This window comes from Pteronotus mesoamericanus, unplaced genomic scaffold (genome assembly GCF_021234165.1).
Source record: "Pteronotus mesoamericanus isolate MK-2021 breed Mesoamerican mustached bat unplaced genomic scaffold, CSHL_Meso_final contig_25, whole genome shotgun sequence".
Classification (NCBI taxonomy): domain Eukaryota; kingdom Metazoa; phylum Chordata; class Mammalia; order Chiroptera; family Mormoopidae; genus Pteronotus; species Pteronotus mesoamericanus.
In genome coordinates, this window is record NW_026555105.1 from 14928029 (window position 1) to 14946545 (window position 18517).

At 49.6% G+C, this 18517-nt stretch overlaps 1 protein-coding gene across 1 annotated transcript in view; it reads right to left on the reverse strand.

Moving 5' to 3' along the window:
- Positions 1 to 4688: 4688 nt before the first annotated feature.
- PPP1R16B (protein phosphatase 1 regulatory subunit 16B) overlaps positions 4689 to 18517 on the reverse strand; it is an 86038-nt gene continuing 72209 nt past the window's right edge. The window contains exons 4-11 of the mRNA XM_054573757.1: positions 16306 to 16451; positions 14240 to 14343; positions 12548 to 12672; positions 11175 to 11300; positions 10556 to 10631; positions 9700 to 9829; positions 9439 to 9607; positions 4689 to 6216 (exon numbers count right to left, since the gene is read on the reverse strand). Coding sequence (XP_054429732.1) covers positions 5707 to 6216; positions 9439 to 9607; positions 9700 to 9829; positions 10556 to 10631; positions 11175 to 11300; positions 12548 to 12672; positions 14240 to 14343; positions 16306 to 16451 — 1386 coding nt within the window. The 3' untranslated portion in view covers positions 4689 to 5706. The remainder of the gene's footprint in view (positions 6217 to 9438; positions 9608 to 9699; positions 9830 to 10555; positions 10632 to 11174; positions 11301 to 12547; positions 12673 to 14239; positions 14344 to 16305; positions 16452 to 18517) is intronic.

The window sequence follows — 18517 nt, forward strand, 5'->3', positions numbered from 1 at the left end:
ATTCAGTTCTGGGGGGGGGCGGGGAAACACAACCTGGCTGACTGGTTGTTCCTTGAATCGCCCGCTAGCCTACATTGCCCTGATTCATTCTACCCTTTCTTCTCTCTTATTCTTAGTTTGCTTCCTATTTCACTGAGTAAATAGAAGCAATCAGAGAAGACTTCCACATGCTCTCTCCACATCTGAATATCTATCCTCATCTCTGCCTCCATACTGGGTCTTCGGTTACTATTGATCAACTGTCCCTTCCATTTGGGCCCTAGCTGCCAGCCCCTGTACTACTAACCTGGGCTTCTTCAGAAATTCTCCCGGATCATCCATTCCCCTTATTTGCTGGTTCATTCCTATCAGCATTCAAACATGCTGAAATAGTTTTCATCCTAACTCTCTCTTGACCCTACATCCCTCTAGGCCTTCCTCATTTCTCTGTTCACTTGGATAGCATAAACCTCAAATGAGTTGTGTATACTTGCTATTTCCGGTTTTCCTACCATTCTCTCTTGAACCCTGTCCAATCAAGCTTATACCTTCTTTACCAAAACCTTGTCAAGGTCATCATGAGCTCCTCAATGCTAGATCCAATAGTTAATTTTCAGGCTTCATTTTCTGCATGTAAACGAGGAAGCATATGTACAACTGTAAAGTGCTTCCTAAATTTGAGGGGTTGGCATTATTAATTAGAAACCAATAAACTTTGTAAGTGGATGAATGTCCGCTGCTGCAATGATACCTCTTTTTTTCCATCCTCTCCCCAACCCCAGCCTGTTTATGAAGCTTTTCAGGCACAAGTGTGGGGCCTTCCATGTGCCCCGGCTCTGGCATCCAGTGTCCAGAATGGTCCAAGAAAGCACTCTTTCCATCTTCCTCTAAGATGCCAACAAATGTCAGCAAATGACAAAGACAAGGACCAAGGTCTGGGGCTACGCGTCCATGTAGCTTGTCAATGCCTCTATTGCCTGAGGGAAAAGTGAGAATACCCAGGGTCTCACCTGCCATGTTTTTGTAATAATGCGAAGTAGTATATAGTATTTTACCTCCTTACTATAAGCTATATGAGGCAAAGGATCAGGGTGGGATGAGGGGAAGAGGAAAGGACAGGTCAGGGCACTCCAAGAACAGAACAGAGTAGAGGGGCAGCCCTTTTACATAGAGTGTGTCATCAGACAAACCTTTGAAAGTATAAAATACATATTTATGGGCTATTATAGGACCCTCTGTTAATTTCAAAGGGAACATTGACAAAATGACGGTCATTCCCAACCATCCTGCTTTTCTTGAATTAACCAGGTTTCACCATCTCCCGATCTAGAAATACATCTGCTCCGTGTCTGAGACCTCAGACCTCCCTCTGCGTTAGGTCCTCCTGGGAGAATCTGCTGTGAGGGGGAGCAGGGATTCTCCACCTTCTACCCCAGGCATCACCTCTTTGTGAATTCATCTCAGCACCATTCAAGAGAGCTCACAGCAATGACCACAGCCACATCAAGAGGTGTTATTAAAAGGAATTTAATAATCTTAATTAAAAACTCAACAGCGAATTCCGTCACAGGCCTTGGCAGCTGGAAGCAACTCCAGGGTCATGCCCCTTTGGGACGTGGCTGGGCCGCGGTCTTGGACACAGGCCCACCACTGCTGCGTGGCAAAGAGCGACCTGAAAGTTATTTCAATACAATATCAAAGATCCGCGAGGATGTTTTTTTAAAAAAAGTTTTAAATATATTAGACTCTCTTGATTGCCATTTTTACACAAAGCTGCTGATACAGTATACAGAGTTTTAACTTTTTTTCACATAAAATACATTTTTCTGAAGTGTTCTCTGTACATCGGTGGCTTCTGGTCTGGTGAATTATTGCGGAGGGCTGGGGGTCTGCAGACCTTTCCTGGGTGCGCAGAGCCAGGCCCCGCACTATGGCACTTGCATGCCCATGGGAAGCAGGTCCACTGGCCAACTGGCCAGCAAGAGGCTCCTATGAAGGAGAGGGCTATCACTTCTGGCGAAAGGATCATTTCTGTGGAGTTATTCACTGACCACATGACCCTTTGCTCTTATGTGCCCTGGGGGAGGGGAGGCTGTCCCCAGGCTACAATATCAAGAGTTAAATACAGTCCTTCTGAGCATCTTGTCAGGGGCGCCTCCTGGAAAGTGCCCCGGTATCCTGCTCTGGGAAAGCAGGTGGAAGAGAGAGCTCAAGATCAAAAGGTATCTGATACCAATAGCTCAAATGGTCTTACATTACTACAAAGTCAGGAAACTGTGGCCGGATAGGACTGGGGACAGATGCTTGTTAACTTTCTAGGGTCATTTAAATTGATCAAACAGTGCAGAGCAGTTTCACTGATGTTGTGTATTTGATGGAGAACTATATCCTAAAGTCTTCAGTACGCCTGGGTTTAGATTCATTCAGCTTCCTTGAACCACTGTCCAGAAACTCACTATCTGGTGATAGCCACCAATTTTCAATTGTCTGGGGCATAAGGTGGGAGCAAGGGCCAGAGCTCACAGTGAGCCATGTGGCACCTGCTTTGGAAGTAGCCTCCTTCAGTCTGCCAGGAACTGCCACCAGATCTGGGGCTTGGCAGGAGCTGGGCATCTGGTCAACCTTACCAGCATTCTCCCAGCCCCTCGATTCACACCTGCCAGGAAGAGAGGCAGATTCATGAGGGAAGGCTTTGATGTTAAGGGAGAAGCTCTTTTTCCTCCCATTATCCTTTGGTGGGGAAGAAAGACTACATAATAGCAAAAATGAGCGAGAGACAATGAGTTTAAAAACCTGAGATGCATTTGGCAGCAATTCCAGACTCCTTATTCTTCTGGGCACTGACTTCAAACTGCTGTTATATAGTGCCTCAAAGATGCTGGCCTGAAGGCAGCTAGGAATTTAGAGTTCCCTAGAGACTCAGGATGGTGTCAGCCTGGAACCCAAGATCCAGCATCTGCATTTAATGGCAAATGTCATCTAGGGGTGGCCATCACAGCTGTTTCCTGGCTAAAGGGATTCCTCCTCTAGGGAGTCTAGGAGCTCAAAAGCACAGGGATGCTGGACCAGTATGCAGTCACCTATCTCAGACAAATTGAATGGGCTGCTGCTGACACCCATGCTCCTCAGGGGATGAAAACCACAAAGGGTGATCTCCTCACTCTATTTTGATCCTCCTTTATCCCCAGAACCTAACATAGTGCCTGGTATGTCACAGCTACTTAGTAAACTACAGGAGTGAATAAATGGATGACCTTGGCCCCAGCTTGTCCATCAACACTCAACAGACCTGCAGGAGAAGTACCCCAGGTACTAGAAGCCCTAAGAGGGAATGGTTTGTCCCTGACTGAAAATAGGAGCTTGTGCTCAAGAGTCTTCAGTTCCCAGCCTCCCCGGTGGAGAGGAATGGCCCAGGAAGCGAGGCGGGGGGAGGGGATGGCCAGAGGGCTCAGAGTGGGCAGTAAGTGCGTTCTGTCTCTGGGCCTGAGCAAACAGATCCAAAAACCTGCCCAGCTCTCTCCTGAGGAGTACATGGCTTCCCTGGGAGCCCCCAGCTTGCAGCTTAAGTTGGCTCAGGAGGAATTTCAGGGTTAGTCTGATCTGAACACTGTTTTAAAGCCAAAGGTATGTGTGTTTTAGGTCATCCCTGCCCTGCTCCAGCCATAGGCTGGGATGATGAAGAGCCCACCCTAGACCCCAGGGATGCAGAGGCGTCACACACACCTCTGCATTCTCCTGCCTTGCCCTGCCCTGCCCCCCCAGACAGGAACTGTCCTGCAGTTGGGGTGGGGGTGGCCTGGTGCTGTGACCCTCCCTGCACCCAAGAGCCACCAGGGGCACAGGGACTCTCCTGAGGCCCGTGCTCTCCTGCCCAGCTGCCCCACTCCTGGTGAGGCGTCAGCCAGGACCCCTGGGAGCCAGCTCCCTGTCTGGGTTCTGGGGCTGGGGGTGCGGGGGGCCACCGTGGGGGCTGGGACTGACACACAGCAGACCCACTACTAAGGCTGTGACACAAGGGGATCTTCTCCAGCCACCCCTGGCCCAGGTGGCCCCCAGGGAGAATTTTTCATAGGCTCAGAAAGAAGAGGATTAAAGGGAACCCAGATTTTTCCCCCTAGTCACAGAATCTGGATCTAGGGGACCCCTTCAGAGCTCTAAGGAGGTAGTTTTAGGACAAATAAAAGGCTCACAGAGCAGGGAACAAACCTGCTCATTAGTTACACCGATGAGTTTGGCTGAGCCAGTGGACAGCACCCAACTCATGGGCGACAGTTTCAATGGGGCTCTTGAGAGAATGCAGTGGAGAGGCTGCCCCTCGGGTGAATTGAATGGGTGGTCACACAGCCGGCTCCTGGCATGGGCAAGGCTGTGGGGATCAGGCCTGTGTCCGGCCTCCCCAGCACTGGGGAGATTGGGGCTATGAAACTAGGGCTCACCCAACTCCGGTCCCGCCACCACTCTCCTGAATGCAGTTTAGGGTGCTGGCCACGGGCACCTTGGATTTGCCGCCTGGGGTGTCACCACTCTAGCTGGAGCAGACAGGGAGCCCCTGGGCCAGGCAGGGTTTCACGAGGGCCAACTGGCAACTTGTTTCACTGAGCATTCCAGAAAAAGCAAAGCCGGGCCTGGGTCCTGAGCATTCACTCTGGGAGTGTGTGTGCGCGAGCGGAGGCGGGGGGGGGGGGGGGGGTGGCCGGCAGCCCCTCCCTGCTCACTCCGATGGCGCAGTCCGAGGAAGGACGGCTGAGGAATGACCAACATGAATTCACTCCTCTCCTTGGAAAAGCCCTTCCAAGTCAAGCTCCCCAAGCTCATTTTTTCAGCACAAGTCAGTAAAACCCAGGGAGCACAGCATTATCGGTGAAAACAGTCACATTCAGTTCCCTCCCGCCTAGAGTTGTATAGCCTTGAATTATTCCTGTTTCAAATGCACTTTTGGAAACACGAACTTTTCCCCCCACCTCCACTTTTTGATGCTTCCATCTAAGAACAGAATGTGATCTGGATCATCCCAGGAATGGAATAGCTTGGTTTCCCACCTCAGCCCCTGGGTAGTTACACAGCTGGCTCCTGGCCTGGGCAAGGCTGTGGGGAGCAGGCTGTGTCCATTTCATCTACCCTTGCGGGTTCAAGGCTCCCTCTGAACACAGAGAGGACTGCCTGCTCGTGTGAGATGTAAATGGTGGCCCAGACCTTGAAAGGACTCTGGGTAGGACTCTGGGTCTCAGCTTAGCAGGCCCCCTCCCCCACTAAAGCCACACTGGCAGTGGTGACGAACGCTCTCAGTCTTAACCTCGGTCCTCTTGGGAATAGCCCACAAATTCTCTGTCCCACCTGCTTCCCATGAGCCCAGCTGTCACTTGTACACAGGTTGACGAAATGTGTGTGTGCGCGTGTGTGTTATGTGACATGCTAGTACTGGTCCAGAGACGATTTTACCAACCACAGAACTGGAACGCAGCCCTCCCTCCCAAAATCAGACAGCAGGGTGAGTCAGGAAGCCGCGAGGGGCCTTGTTTCTGATGGCAGACAATGCAGCAGGAAGCACTGGTGACGCTGTGGGCGGCTGGCTGAGAGGTGGGCTCGGCGCTCCCCTGGAAAGCCCAGCCCATCTCCCTGCCAGCTGCCCTCTGAAGCTTCCCCAGCCAGCGCTGCTGGGCTGGCCTGGATTCCAGGGATCCTCCACCCCCACCCCACAGTGCATCTCTCTCCTCTGTCACATGGAGACTAGGAGATGCGGCAACAGCCATGGACCTTCTCTTCCATCTCCTCTATGGGGGCCTTGAACTTCAAGAGCGGGGGATCTCCGCTGGTGACTGTGTAATACACCGAGGTCCCATTGCTGCTGTATGGTGAAGTTCTGCCTCCGATCAAGGGGGCCTTGCCTTCGCTGCTGCTCTCGCCCGTCCTGGCCATGCTGCTGCCCAGGTGGGTGCTCAGGAAAGGGTGGCTGAGCAGCTTGGCTGCAGCCCGATGCCGCTTCAGCTCCAGAAGCGTCTGGGGGCTCTGTTCCTTGTAGCCACTCCAGGGCGGGGTGGCGTCGACCATAGCGGGGTTGCCATAGACCATGTTGTAGTCGGGCACCTCATGCACTTTCCAGACATCCCCATTGGACAGCGCATACTGGTAGGCGCTGACCGGAGCCCGGAGGCCATTCTCGACAGGCACGTCCATTTCGCTTCGTGGGATCTTGGTAGGAAACTCAGAGAGCAGCACGGGCTTCTCCAGCCGGGGGTTCTGAGGGTGAAAGGACAACATTACCAGCTGGCTGGAGGATCCCAACCCACTCCTCACTTGCGCCTCTGCTTAGGGCATCATTACTGTCCTCCATCCATGTTCCCTGACTGGGTAAAAGGACCTCCACTTTGCCTTGGGGAAGTCACCAATCAATGTGTTTTCCTAGGCTGGCCAAGCCCCATCCTCGCTCGAAGGGCTGGACCAGGACCCCAGGCCTGGCCAGGCAACACACTCACTACGGGAGCTGGTTCAGAGGTGGTTTCTTGACCAAAACTGCTTTGATGAAACTCAACCCTGGGACTTTTGTTAGAATGATTGGGAAAGAGAAGTTCTGTTTTTACAGGAATTGTGGGTGGTGACAATGATATAAGTTGGGGGCTGGGGAGACACCATGTCAAAGGGCCTGCTTGGCAGTGAGGCTGCCATGAAGGAAGAGTAAGGGAGAGAGAGAGAATGCATCCTGGTGATGTGTTTTGAGTCCCTGGATCCTGCTGGGCCCACATTTTCCAGCTACATGAGCCAATAAATTCCTCTTTTGGGTAATTTCAGTTGAGTATTTGGTCACGTGCAATCTTTCCTCTGTATCGCCACTCTAAACATTCTTACCCAAAGGCCCTTTACACCCAGAAACCCTTGGATAACTAGAGTTGCCTAGAAACTCTAAATGAAAAAGTTGATACATTTGACAATAACAAAAAATGTAAAGCCTAGCCCCCAAATCACCATATACAAGGTCAAAAGATGCATGACAAAACTGGTATAATATTTGCAACATATATGACAGAAAAAGCACTAACTTCCCAAATAAATAAAGAGCCCTTAAAAGTCCATTTTAAAAAGCCCAAAAGAAAAAACTGACAAAGGACACTAATATACAGCTCACAGGAAAATATAACATGTAAACATAGGAAAAATATTCAACCTTACAAATAATTAATGACGTAAAAATTAAAACAAAATTTAAATCTATCATACTGATGAGTGTTTTTTTAAATTAATTTTTAGAGAGAGAGAAACATTGATTTATTGTTCCACTTATTGGTCGATTCTTGTATGTGCCCTGACCAGGTATTGAACCCTCAATCTTGGTGCATTGGAACAGGTAGTCTAACCAACTGAGCTACCCAGCCACGGCCACTGACCGGTGTTTTCAATGTTTGTTATTACCAGTGCTGGCAAAGGAGTGGGAAAATAGCTAGGCATGTAAGCTGCCACAATCTCTTCGTTTTTAAAGGAGAATGAATACTTTGCACCAGCAGGCCCATCCCCACCACTTGGTGCCACAGATACACTCCCCAGGGGAAGAGCCTCAAAGTCATCATTAAGTAGGTGGGAAATTACGCCACATTCTTATACTGGGATATTCTGCAGCTAAGCAGGAAGGCAGCCTCTCTAGGCTGCCTTGGGGATTCCAGGGATCCCCAAGAAATATATAAATCAGAAAGAAAAATAAATAAAGCACAGCTGGAGGCATCTGAAATGTGATTTGGTTTCTGTCTCTATAACTCTTTTCTCTGCAACCCCCACGCTTGGCGACTAGACAGAACAAAGCCTCTGGGGTGCCCTCTCCATCCCAGCCAGCAGCTTTGATGGGGGTTCCCTTCCATCGGCATCATCACTCCTGCCAGTGAGACAAAAGCCACATGTGACCTCCCTGTTCACTGGGGAGGCAGGATCCCATCGAGATGTGTCGGCACCCTGGGCAGCTGATTGCTTTGCATCCCGCCAAAGCGATACTCTCTGGAAATGCTTTCAACTGCTCACTGTGTGCTGGTGGAACCGGAAGGCAGACCACTGCTGGTACAGTCAGCCTCTCCCTTCTCGTCCCCAGCACGTCTGCTCTGGCCTCCAACTTTTGCCCCACTCAGTAGACACAGCCAGGCATGGACCTCAGTGCGTCAGTACTGAGTGGAATAGGGTCTCCCCTAATTCACATCCACCCCACATCTCTGAACATGACCTTATTTGAATATAGGGTCTTGCTCTGCTGGTGTGGCTCAGTGGATGAGGGCCGGCCTGCGAACCAAAGGGCCGTTCATTGGATTCCAAGTCAGAGCACATGCCTTGGTCGTGGGCCAGGTCCCCAGTAGAGGGCACACAGGAGGCAACCACACATTGATGTTTCTCTCCCTCTCATTCTCCCCGCATTCCCCTCTCTCTAAAAAATAAATAAATAAAATCTTTAAAGGAAGGAAGGAAGGAAAGAGAAAGAAAGAAAGAAAGAAAGAAAGAAAGAAAGAAAGAAAGAAAGAAAGAAAGAAAGAAAGAGAAAGAAAGAAAGAAAGAAAGAAAGAAAGAAAGAAAGAAAGAAAGAAAGAAAGAAAGAAAAGAAGAAAGAAAGAATGATCTTTGCAGATGTAGTTAGATTAAGATGAAGTCGTACTGGGCTAGGCTGGGCCCCAATCCAATGACTGGTGTCTTTCTAATATGGGAAAACAGAGACACAGACACAGGCTCGAGCAAGAAGGCCATGTGAAGACTGAGGCAGAGTCATGCTGGCAAAAGCCAAGGAATGTCTGAGCCACCAGAAGCTGGGAGAGACTCATGGAGCAGATTCCCCTTCAGGGTTCCCCGAAGGAACCAACCCCCTTGATGCCTTGCTTTTAGACTTCTGGCCTGGAGAACTGTGAGAGAATCAATTTCTGCTGTTTTAAGCTCCCGGTTTGCAGTAGTCTGTTAGAGCAGGCCTCGGCCACCAGCAGAGAGAGCACCCTCTTGGGAAAGCAGTGTCAAGCCCAGCGCCAATGGCTGCTGCTGGGGCAGCTGCTTAGAGGTCCTACCAGCACCCTACTCAGCTTTTCAAAACATGTCTTCTAATCAAAGGTGTTCTGGAAACACAATTCTCAACATTTTGTTATCTCTCCCCATCACATCCTGGGACATTTAGTGTCCTTAGCTCCCGGGGTGGCTACCCTACTGAACCTCTTTTCTGGGAAGCCCAGAATTAGATCTAATGCATCACAAGCAGGCACACGGTGGCCACTCACCCCTTGTTGATTATGAGACCCTCCTGGGTGCCCAAGCTCCCAGCTCCGACTCACACACACCCCAGGCTCCCCTCATCAACCACAGTAGCCACCACCATCGGACTGGGTCCAGCTGGTTGAAGAGCTCTGCCCAGCTAACCTCCTTCTGGAGGCTCTCAGATGAAGAGGCCAGATCAGGCTGGGGCCCTGTCCCCCTCCCAAGGCAGTGGCTGACACTGGTCATGAGGACACTCACGGGGTCCTTATTCTCCTGGTCTGTCCTGGTCTCCCTGATGTCCCCGTTGTAGGTTGAGGTCCGCTGATCCTCAGCCGTGCTCCGCTGCTGCCACAGGATGGCCTCGCCCTCGTACTCCTTCCTGTACAAGTTGGTCCTGTCCGACAGGCTGGCTCGACGCACCACCTTCCTGAAGGAAGAGGGAGGGTGCTGGAGGCTGCATCCGGGCACCACCGGCAGGAGCACGCATGGGGACCCCTGGCTGCCCGGCCCCTGACTCACCCACGGCTGCCTGTGCTGGATGTTCTCCGGCTCAAGGATGATTTGTGCCTCAGCTGTGACTTCATGATGACATCATGCTTGTGTTTTAGCTCCAGCAGCAGGACCTTGAACTCCTCTTCTTCACACAGGTCTGAAAGGACAGAGGAGTCTATCGTGGGAAGCAGCGCAGGCACCAGTGGCCCCCCAAGAGCTGAGGAGCTGCCCTCCCAGCCAACTGAAAACTCCCAGCATCCTTTGGGGCATGCAGAGAGAGAAGAAAACAATGCCACCCTTATTTCCTGGGCTACAACTGAATTCTTAGAGGAGACTAAAAACAGGAAACCCAGGTTTCATGCATAGCCACAACACCTAAGGTCCCCAGCTATAACTGAAGAAGTCATATACCTTTGATAGTTTCCAGAACGACTCACCAACTTACCACTGACATAAGAAGTATCAACAGAAACAAGCAGGCCCCGTGTAGTCCAAGAAAGACATTATGCAAAGATGCTGAAATCATATCCCCACCCACTCAACCCACCTAATTCTTTCTTTCATCTATGTACCTCTTCAGCGACTCAGTCATCCATCCGTAGGTTCATCCTCTACCCACCCTCTTATCCCTCCAGCCATCCATATTTAATACTCTGTCCACACATTCATCCACTTATCCATACATTATCCATCCATCCATCTTGTCCATCATCTATCTGTTCACTTATCCATTAATCTATAGTCCATTAATTTATTCATTCCTCCATCTATCCATCTACACGCCAATTCCGCATCTATCCAACCATGTATTCATCCATTTATCCCTCTACCTATCAAAAATTGATGAGATCCTATCATGTACGAGGTGTTGTGCTGGACTTACCTATTGGCATTTCATCCATGGATGTCCTAGCACTGAGACTGGCCCCATGGGACACCAATAGCTCTGCCATTTGCATCTGAAACACAAGAAGAAGCCCACGTTTCCACTGCCCCAAGGCTCCGAAAGCCTAAGAGGTAGCGAGAGCTTCCAAGGCCTCTTAACACGTGACCCAAAGGATGGCGGGGAAAAGTTGATTCCCTGGGAAGGCTTTGAACCCTGGGGCCAGGAATCCTGGGATGCAATGGGCGGACACATCCTCCAGCAAGCCCAGACCAAGGGACAGAGGTAAAGGAGTCAGTTTTAACTCTAGAGCTGTCTTGTGTCTGTGGAAGGGCTGCAAAAGCTGCAATCAGGCTATTATATCTGGGAAACAAAGGGAGAAACTACACAAAGCAGAAATGCTGGAAGTTTTCTAATTTGGCAAATTTAATTATTATCCTGTTAAAATACAACTTGTCAAATGTTTTTGCAAACTCCCTAGGTCTTTTCATATCACATTTACTAGCTGTAGTCAACACCTTGAGGGGGGTCTTGTGTTCTTTTGAACCAACTGCCAGACCAAAGGACAGCAGGTTGGTCCTAGGCTGGCCTTTCCCACAGCCCTGTGGGTGGAAACTACCTGTCCCCAGAAGGCAGCCGCGTGCAGGGGCTCCCAGCCATCCCAGTCCTTCACATCCACGCGCACTCCGTGGTCCAGGAGGAGCTCAGCTGCTCGTAGGTATCCATTGGCTCCAGCTATGTGCAGCTGAAGGAGAGGAAAGAAGTGAGCATCCCCTAGGGGGCGCCAGTTCCACATTTGGAGGTGGGATAGCGCGCTCCCTAACCCCAGTCTCAGATCGTTCTGGGGCCAGTAGAATGGAACAGAATAAGGTGCAGATACCAGCCACATTGCAGAGAATGATTACATAGGCAATACAGACCGAGAAGTTAAAGCAAAGAGGTGAGCTCTTCTCCCCTGTGGTTGGTCTTAGAGCTCCTGTGGTTTGGGCAACAGCATTTAGAGTCCCTATATACACTGAGCCTTGTGGAAGAGGCTTCAGGGGTCCAATAGAGTGGTTTTAAAATACGTCTACAAATTCTTTGACACATCTCCACTTAAAGGATGGCGTTTAATTCCTCTCCCCTTGCATGTGGACCAGATTGAATAATTCATTTTTAACAAACAGGATATTGCGAAGGGGCAGTGTGTGATTTCTGAGGCTGGGTCATAAAAGGCATTGCTGTTTTGACCTTATGCTTTTTTGGATCAATCACTCTAGAGCAGGCAGACATCTTGTGAGGACCCTCAAGTAGCCCTAAAGAGAGGTAGGTCCCAAGGAGGTGAGAAACTGAGGCCTCCTGAGCCCTAATTTGCCCACCACCTTGGAAGTGGATCTTCCAACCTCAGTCAAGCCTTCAGATGACAGCAGCCCTGGCTGACATCTTCACTGCAACCTCATAAAAGACCCCAAGTCACAGCCTCCCAGCTAAACTGTTCCCAATTCCCTGACACACAGAAACTATGTGAGATGATAAATATTTCTTTCTTTTGAAGATGCTGAGTTTTGAGGTAGTTTGTTATGTAGCAATAGTAACCAATACATCTGATAAGGGAAAGCCTTGTGCTAAGGCCCCAGTTCTTCCACCTGGCACCATTCAAGGCCTCTGATGGTAGATAACACCTTGCAGACCTCAGTTGCCCCATTTATTCAATCTTCCAGAAGAAGCATTAAGTACTTAGCACATGATGAACGCTCAGGAAGTGATTAATATTCTTAGAAGGCCTTTAGTGATCACAAAGTGCACCATGGGAATGAATGAAGGACCGAGAAGGAAATGAGGTAGAGAGAAACCAACTGCCCAGCCAAGGTGGGAGACAGAGGTAAGAGTCCAAGGAAGCCAGCAGAAGACCTACTGGGAGGAGACAGGAGCCACCACTGGAGAGGCGTGGCCTCCACCATGTGCTGGCCCCCTTCCACTCTGGCTGGTCTTAGCGCTGGCCCATGTCCTCACCAGCGTGGCACCCTGGGCATCGATCCAGTCCAGGTCCTGGCCCGCGGCGATCATGCAGTGGATGTCCGCAATCATCTGCTGCTCGGGAGCCGCCCGCATCTCGTTGATTTTCTCTTGAGTGATGCCTGCAGGGGGGAGAGGGGTTTTGTCAGCACCCCAGGCCAGGTTTCAAGTGGGGAGGGAGGGGGCACAGATAGGGGAGGGCAGGGCTCCTTCTCCCCAGGGTCTGCCGGTCAAGGGAGTGGACAGACACGCCCACAGATCATTGGGTTCCAGGCCCAATGAACACCAACACCACGTGCTGGCCCACAGAACAAAGGCCGCTCTTGCCTGGCACTCAGGAGGCACTGTAATGATATCAGTTACTCTTACACATGCTGTTCTTCTACCTGAAAATCCCTACCATCCACATACCACCTCAAATCGCTCAAATGGCTGGCTCTGCCGTCTCATCCTCTAGGGCTGGCATGGCTCGCCTACCTCCCCAGCAGCCCTCTCCTGACCGCCCTCTTGGACCAGCGTCTCTTTGTTAGTATTCTTCATCTGGTGCACAATTGTGTTTATAGCACCTGGCACAAGGCTGAATGAATTTTTGGTACGAGGAATGACTGAATTAATGAATATACAGGGATGGGCAAATGCAAGTTTACAGTTGCTCTCAGGGAAAAGAATACATTAATAAATAATAATGTCAGAATAAACTCTATGTTTTACATACTCACAATTGTAAACCTACTTTTGCCTCCCCCTCCCCATATAACTTTCAAATGGAGAGCTGAATAAATTGAGGTGGTGGGCCCAAGAAAGACGCTTGAAGCCCACAGTAGAATTAGCTGTGCCTGTGACCCTCTCGCCAACAGAAACTAGGTATTTTCCTATCATATTATCTTACTGTTTCATGAATAGTTTGTATATAACACAATTAAAACTGTTTTGGTAGTTTTATTTTAATATAGTTGGTTTCCTTTATAATCCTATGATTCTGATAACCGTATTTAAAAAATATTGTTCTGAGAGGCAGCCCATAGTTTCACAAGATTGGCATAAAAGTTGTTAAAGGCCTTTGCAGAAGGTGAATAGTTAAAGTCTGGGTGCGGGGAATGGACAGCAAATTAGTGGCTTTTGCTGTGATCTGGGGAGAAACACGGGGCAGGGCCCAGGGCTGCAATGGGGAGTCTGGTTTTGGGATTTCTTTCTGAGGAGGAGCTGCAGTCAGTACCTAGGTGAGGAGGGCAGGGTGCAGGTCTCTCTGATTGCTGCATTTGTTTCCTTTCTGAAGCTCATTTGTGACTGAGAACAGCCCACATCTTGTTTATCCCGGCCCCTGGCAGCCAGCATGGTGCCTGGCAGGCACCTGCCAATGTTTCTGACTTTTTATTATTTTCCCAAATGGGAATGTATCTTTATTCTGAATGTTTATTGAATTGTCACAGCTGATGAAGAGGAGACAAGGCTGGCTGAGGCCGCCTGCATGTGTGTGTGACACAGAGAACAATACCTCCCTCCTGCACAGCATGTGTCCTCATCTTGTTAGTCACATGACAATAATAATAGGAACCCATCCCATTTCCTGTGCACTGAGCAGGAGGCAGGCAGGTATGTAGCTTACTAATATGTTCTCCTGCATTGATTTAAGAGCTGCAACTGCAATGCTGCCCCGAGCCCACTTTATGGCATGTGCCGCGCACTTACCCTGGTATGCCATGCACGTCTCGATGACATCCAGAGTGGGCTCATCCTCACAGAGATCATACGGCATATTCCCATCGGAGTTGACAGCAAGCAAGTCAGCTCCACTGCAGAGAAAGAGCAGGGTGAGGGATGGGTAGGTGTTGCTAGGGTTGGTCTGTCTCTGCCCTCCAAGTCTCTCATCCACAACCCCGTTGTGTACCCAGAACCCAAAATGCCACCAAAGCGTACCCTAGCAGGGACAGTGATTTCAGGATTCTTGGACTCTCAAGGACCTCAAAGAGCCAAAAACAAAAACAAAAAACAAAACAAAACCTTGAAAAAGAACAAATATGGAGAACTGACACTTCCCAATTTCAAAACTTACTACAAAGCTACAGTAATCAGAACAGTATGGCACTGACATAAAGGCCTATAGGCCAAAGGAATAGAACACAGAGCCCAGAAAGAATAGAGAGCCCATCACACACATGATGTAAGAATTTTGACAAGGAAAGTCTTTTCAATAAATGGTGCTGGAAAACTGGATGGTGCAAAAGAATGAAGTTGGACCCTAACACCATATAGAAAAATCAACTCAAAAGTGAATCAAAATCTTAATATAAGACATGAAACGATAAAACTCTTAGAAACATAGGGCAAAAGTTTCATGACATTGGATTTGGCAATAATTTCTTGGATATAACACAGGCGACAAAAGAAAAAAATAGATTAAATGGACTCCATGAAAATTTTAAAATGTTGTGTCTCAAAAGACACTATCAACAGAGTAAGAAGACAACCCACAGAATGGGAGGAAATATTTGCAAAATATATATATGATAAGGGATTAATATCCAGAATATATAGAGAAATAAAATTCAACAACAAAAAAGCCAAACAACCCAATTCGAAAATCAGCAAAGGACTCTACATTTCTCAAAAGAGACACAAATGGTCAATTAGCACATGAAAAGACGCTCAACATCACTAATCATTAGGGAAATGCAAATGAAAATTACAATAAGATACAAACTCACACCCATTAGGATGGCTATGATCAAAAAACAGAAAGCAGTGTTAGTGAGGATGTGAAGAAACTGGAATTCTTGTGCCCTTTTGGGGGGAATATAGAATGGTACAGTGACTGTATGAAACAGAATGGCAATTCCTAAAAAATCAAAAATAGAAATACCTATGATCTAGCAATTCTATTTCTGGGTATATACTCAAAAGAATTGAAAGCAGGGTCTTGAGACATGTTCAAAGCAGCATTATTCACCATAGCTAAAAACATAGAAACCACCCAAGCATCCATTGGCAGATGAACGGATAAGAAAAATGTGGTATATACATATTCAATGAAATACTATTCAGCCTTAAAAAGGAAAGAAATCCTGACATATGCTGCTAAACAAAGAACCTTGAGGACATTATGCTAAGTGAAATAAAATCAGTCACAGAAAGACAAATCCTATGTAATTTCACTTAGATGAGGCACCTAAAGTAGTCAAAACCGTAGAGACAGAAAGTACCATGGTGGTTGCCAGGGGAGAGGGGAGGGGTGAATGGAGAGTTATTGTTAATGGGAACAGAGTTTCAGTTTGGGAAGAGTTCTAGAAATAGATGGTGGTGATGGTTGCATAAGAATGGAAATGTACTTAGTATCACTGAACTGTACACTTAAAAATGGTTAAGATGATCAATTTTGTGTCAGGTTTACTTTAATGCAGGAAAAGTTGGTGGGGCGGGGGGAAGAGAATGAAGGGAGAGACTGAGTGAAGAGTACAGAGCGAGACCAAGAGTGAAGGGAAACAGAGATGGAGAGAAAAAGTTAAAGGCACACAGAGATGGAGAGAGGAGAAGGGAATTGAGGAAAGACAAGGAGAGAGAGAAAGACAAAAAGAGAAAGAGGCAGAGATGGAGAAAGGATGCAGGGAGAAAGAGAAAATGACAGGCACCAAGAGTCCGAGAAAGGGAGGGAAAGAGGGGAAAAAAGAGGAAGAAGAAAAGAGAGGGGAAAATAAGAGAACTTGGAAAAAAATGAAGGCAGAGAGGAGGCTGTTCTTGGGGAAGAGAGGGGTACGTACTACTGAACGAGGATTTTCACCAGGTTGATGTGGCCGCAGGTGGCCGCGGCATGCAGGGGCGTCCACAGCTCGTTGTCCTTGGCATTCACGTTCGCACCGTGGGAAAGGAGCAGCTTGACAATTTCCTCAAAGTTGTCGATGCAGCACTGTGAAGGGGACACAGGCAGGGTCAGCTCCAGGCAAGTCCCGGGGCCCAAATGGGGACACACCGAGTTCCCCTGGGGAGGCCACAAGAAGGACAGTAGAGCCTGAGATTGAATCCAGCTCCGTATTTATATGCTGTGTGATCTTGGGCAAGTCTCTTAACCTTTCTGAGCCTTCTTCCTTGTACAGGATAAAAATACTGATTTTGTAAAATCAGCTATAAAATGCTTTGAAAGCATTGCTGGAATTAGACAAAGTTTTGAATGAGGCTTTAAAACTTTTTCTTTTTAATTCCAGAAGGCTTACTTCCAATGAAATTGTATGGAGAACGCTAACTTAGATAACCAACAGATTTAAGTAGGGCAGCTCAGCGGAAGCAGGGGGACGGGGAAAGCTGGGGAATTACGGGGTTCCCCTTCCCAGGAATGGCCTCCGAAATGTAGCCCTAGATTGATCACAGTTTAGAACTTCTGACTGAGGAATTTCTGACTCAGGAGTTCAGTTCTTGGGGAAACCGCTAGTTACCAAACCTCCCCCTCAAGACCCCAGCTCTATGCGAAGGCTGCAAGTAGGAGTGGGGGCTGGAGTCCTGAGACAGTCCTTGCAAGGGGGCAGCCACGTCGGTGCCCCTGCTGGTCCACACGTGGGTCAGCTGCAGAGAGAGGGAAGGCCAGGAACCTGCAGCCCCTAGGTAGAATCAGGGGTCCAACAGCCACTGGAGCCCCTAACTCCAGGGACAGAGAATGAAAGATTCCAAGGGGACAGAGAGGCCGCAAGCCAGGGCGATGGGCAGGGAGAGGCGAGGACAGAGGACAGAGGAGGAGAGGTCAGGGGCACAGTGCTCAGCACTGCCCGTCCAGGCAAGGGCCTGGCCCTCAGGGCAGTGGGAGACGGTGTAGAGTTATATTTGGAAGTACAGCACAGCCAGACTTGTTTTGTAAAATCCTTCCTCTGGTTGCATGTGGAGAACAGATTGCAAGTGCAGCTTCTTTGGGATGAAAAGAGACTGGTTAGGAGCGATGTTGAAATCACCCAGTTAAGAGATGATGGTGGCCTGGCTTCCAGAAGGAACGGTAGGCACGCGGAGAAGCGGTTGGATGCCAGCAGAATGAGAGGGGCGCTTGTGGGCGCCCATGGCCCCAGGTGGGTGCGGGGATGAGGAAGGGGGTGGGGCCGCGCCACAGTCCCAGTGCCCACTTCCCCCACTGTCCCCCACCCCCGCCCCGTGGAGCCAGGGCTCAGCACCAGAACACGTGGGAAAGGAAAAGTCTTTGGCACAGATGGTGCCAGAGACCCAGGTTCTCTTTCTGCGCCAGCAGTCTGGGACTGGCTGTGTCTGAGGGCATCTCCCCCGACAGTGGGGTACAGGTGGCCCAATGAGGTGGGGGCGCTGCGTCAGGTTGCGCGGAGAAGCATGCAGCAGCGAGGCGCGGCCCACAGAGGGCGCCAGAGGGGCCCGAGTGAAGCAGAAGGGAAAGGCTGGAGCCCCAGGCTGTCAAGGGAGATGAGTCAGGGCAGCCCCGGTCCCTAGGAGGGTCAAGGAGTAGGAGGGCCAGAGATCTCATCCTTAGGGGCTGCAGAAAACATGAGGATGGGGAGAGGGAGCCTCGGGTTGAAGTGGGGGAAGGATGGTGCACCCAGAACTGCAGTCTTGTGATAGGCTGCGTCTGGGAGGCCCAGTCTCAGCAAGGGCTGGGCTGGGGGCTGGGGCAGGGGTGCGGCGTGGCGGGGTGAATGGCCGAGAGGGCAGGCCGTCCCTCCTGCAGGGAAATGGCGCCTGGGAGTTGGATGGCTCCTCCGCCCCTTCACTTCCCATGCCCAATCTGCCACCGGGTGTGGATCCCATCTCATTAATCCGCGCTGCCCTGGCTGGGGCCTGATCACTTCTTGCCACCTCCCTACCACTCCCCTTCCACACATCCTCTGGGACAGAGTTTCCTCCTTAATCAGACAGGTTGCTCTCAGTTGCCAAGTGAAGGCTCCCCTGTTGCCAAGTGAAGCAAATGCACCCTCCTTCGCAGGCACAGGAAGCTCTTCTTAATGTGCTCCTTAGTTGCCCTAGAGCAGT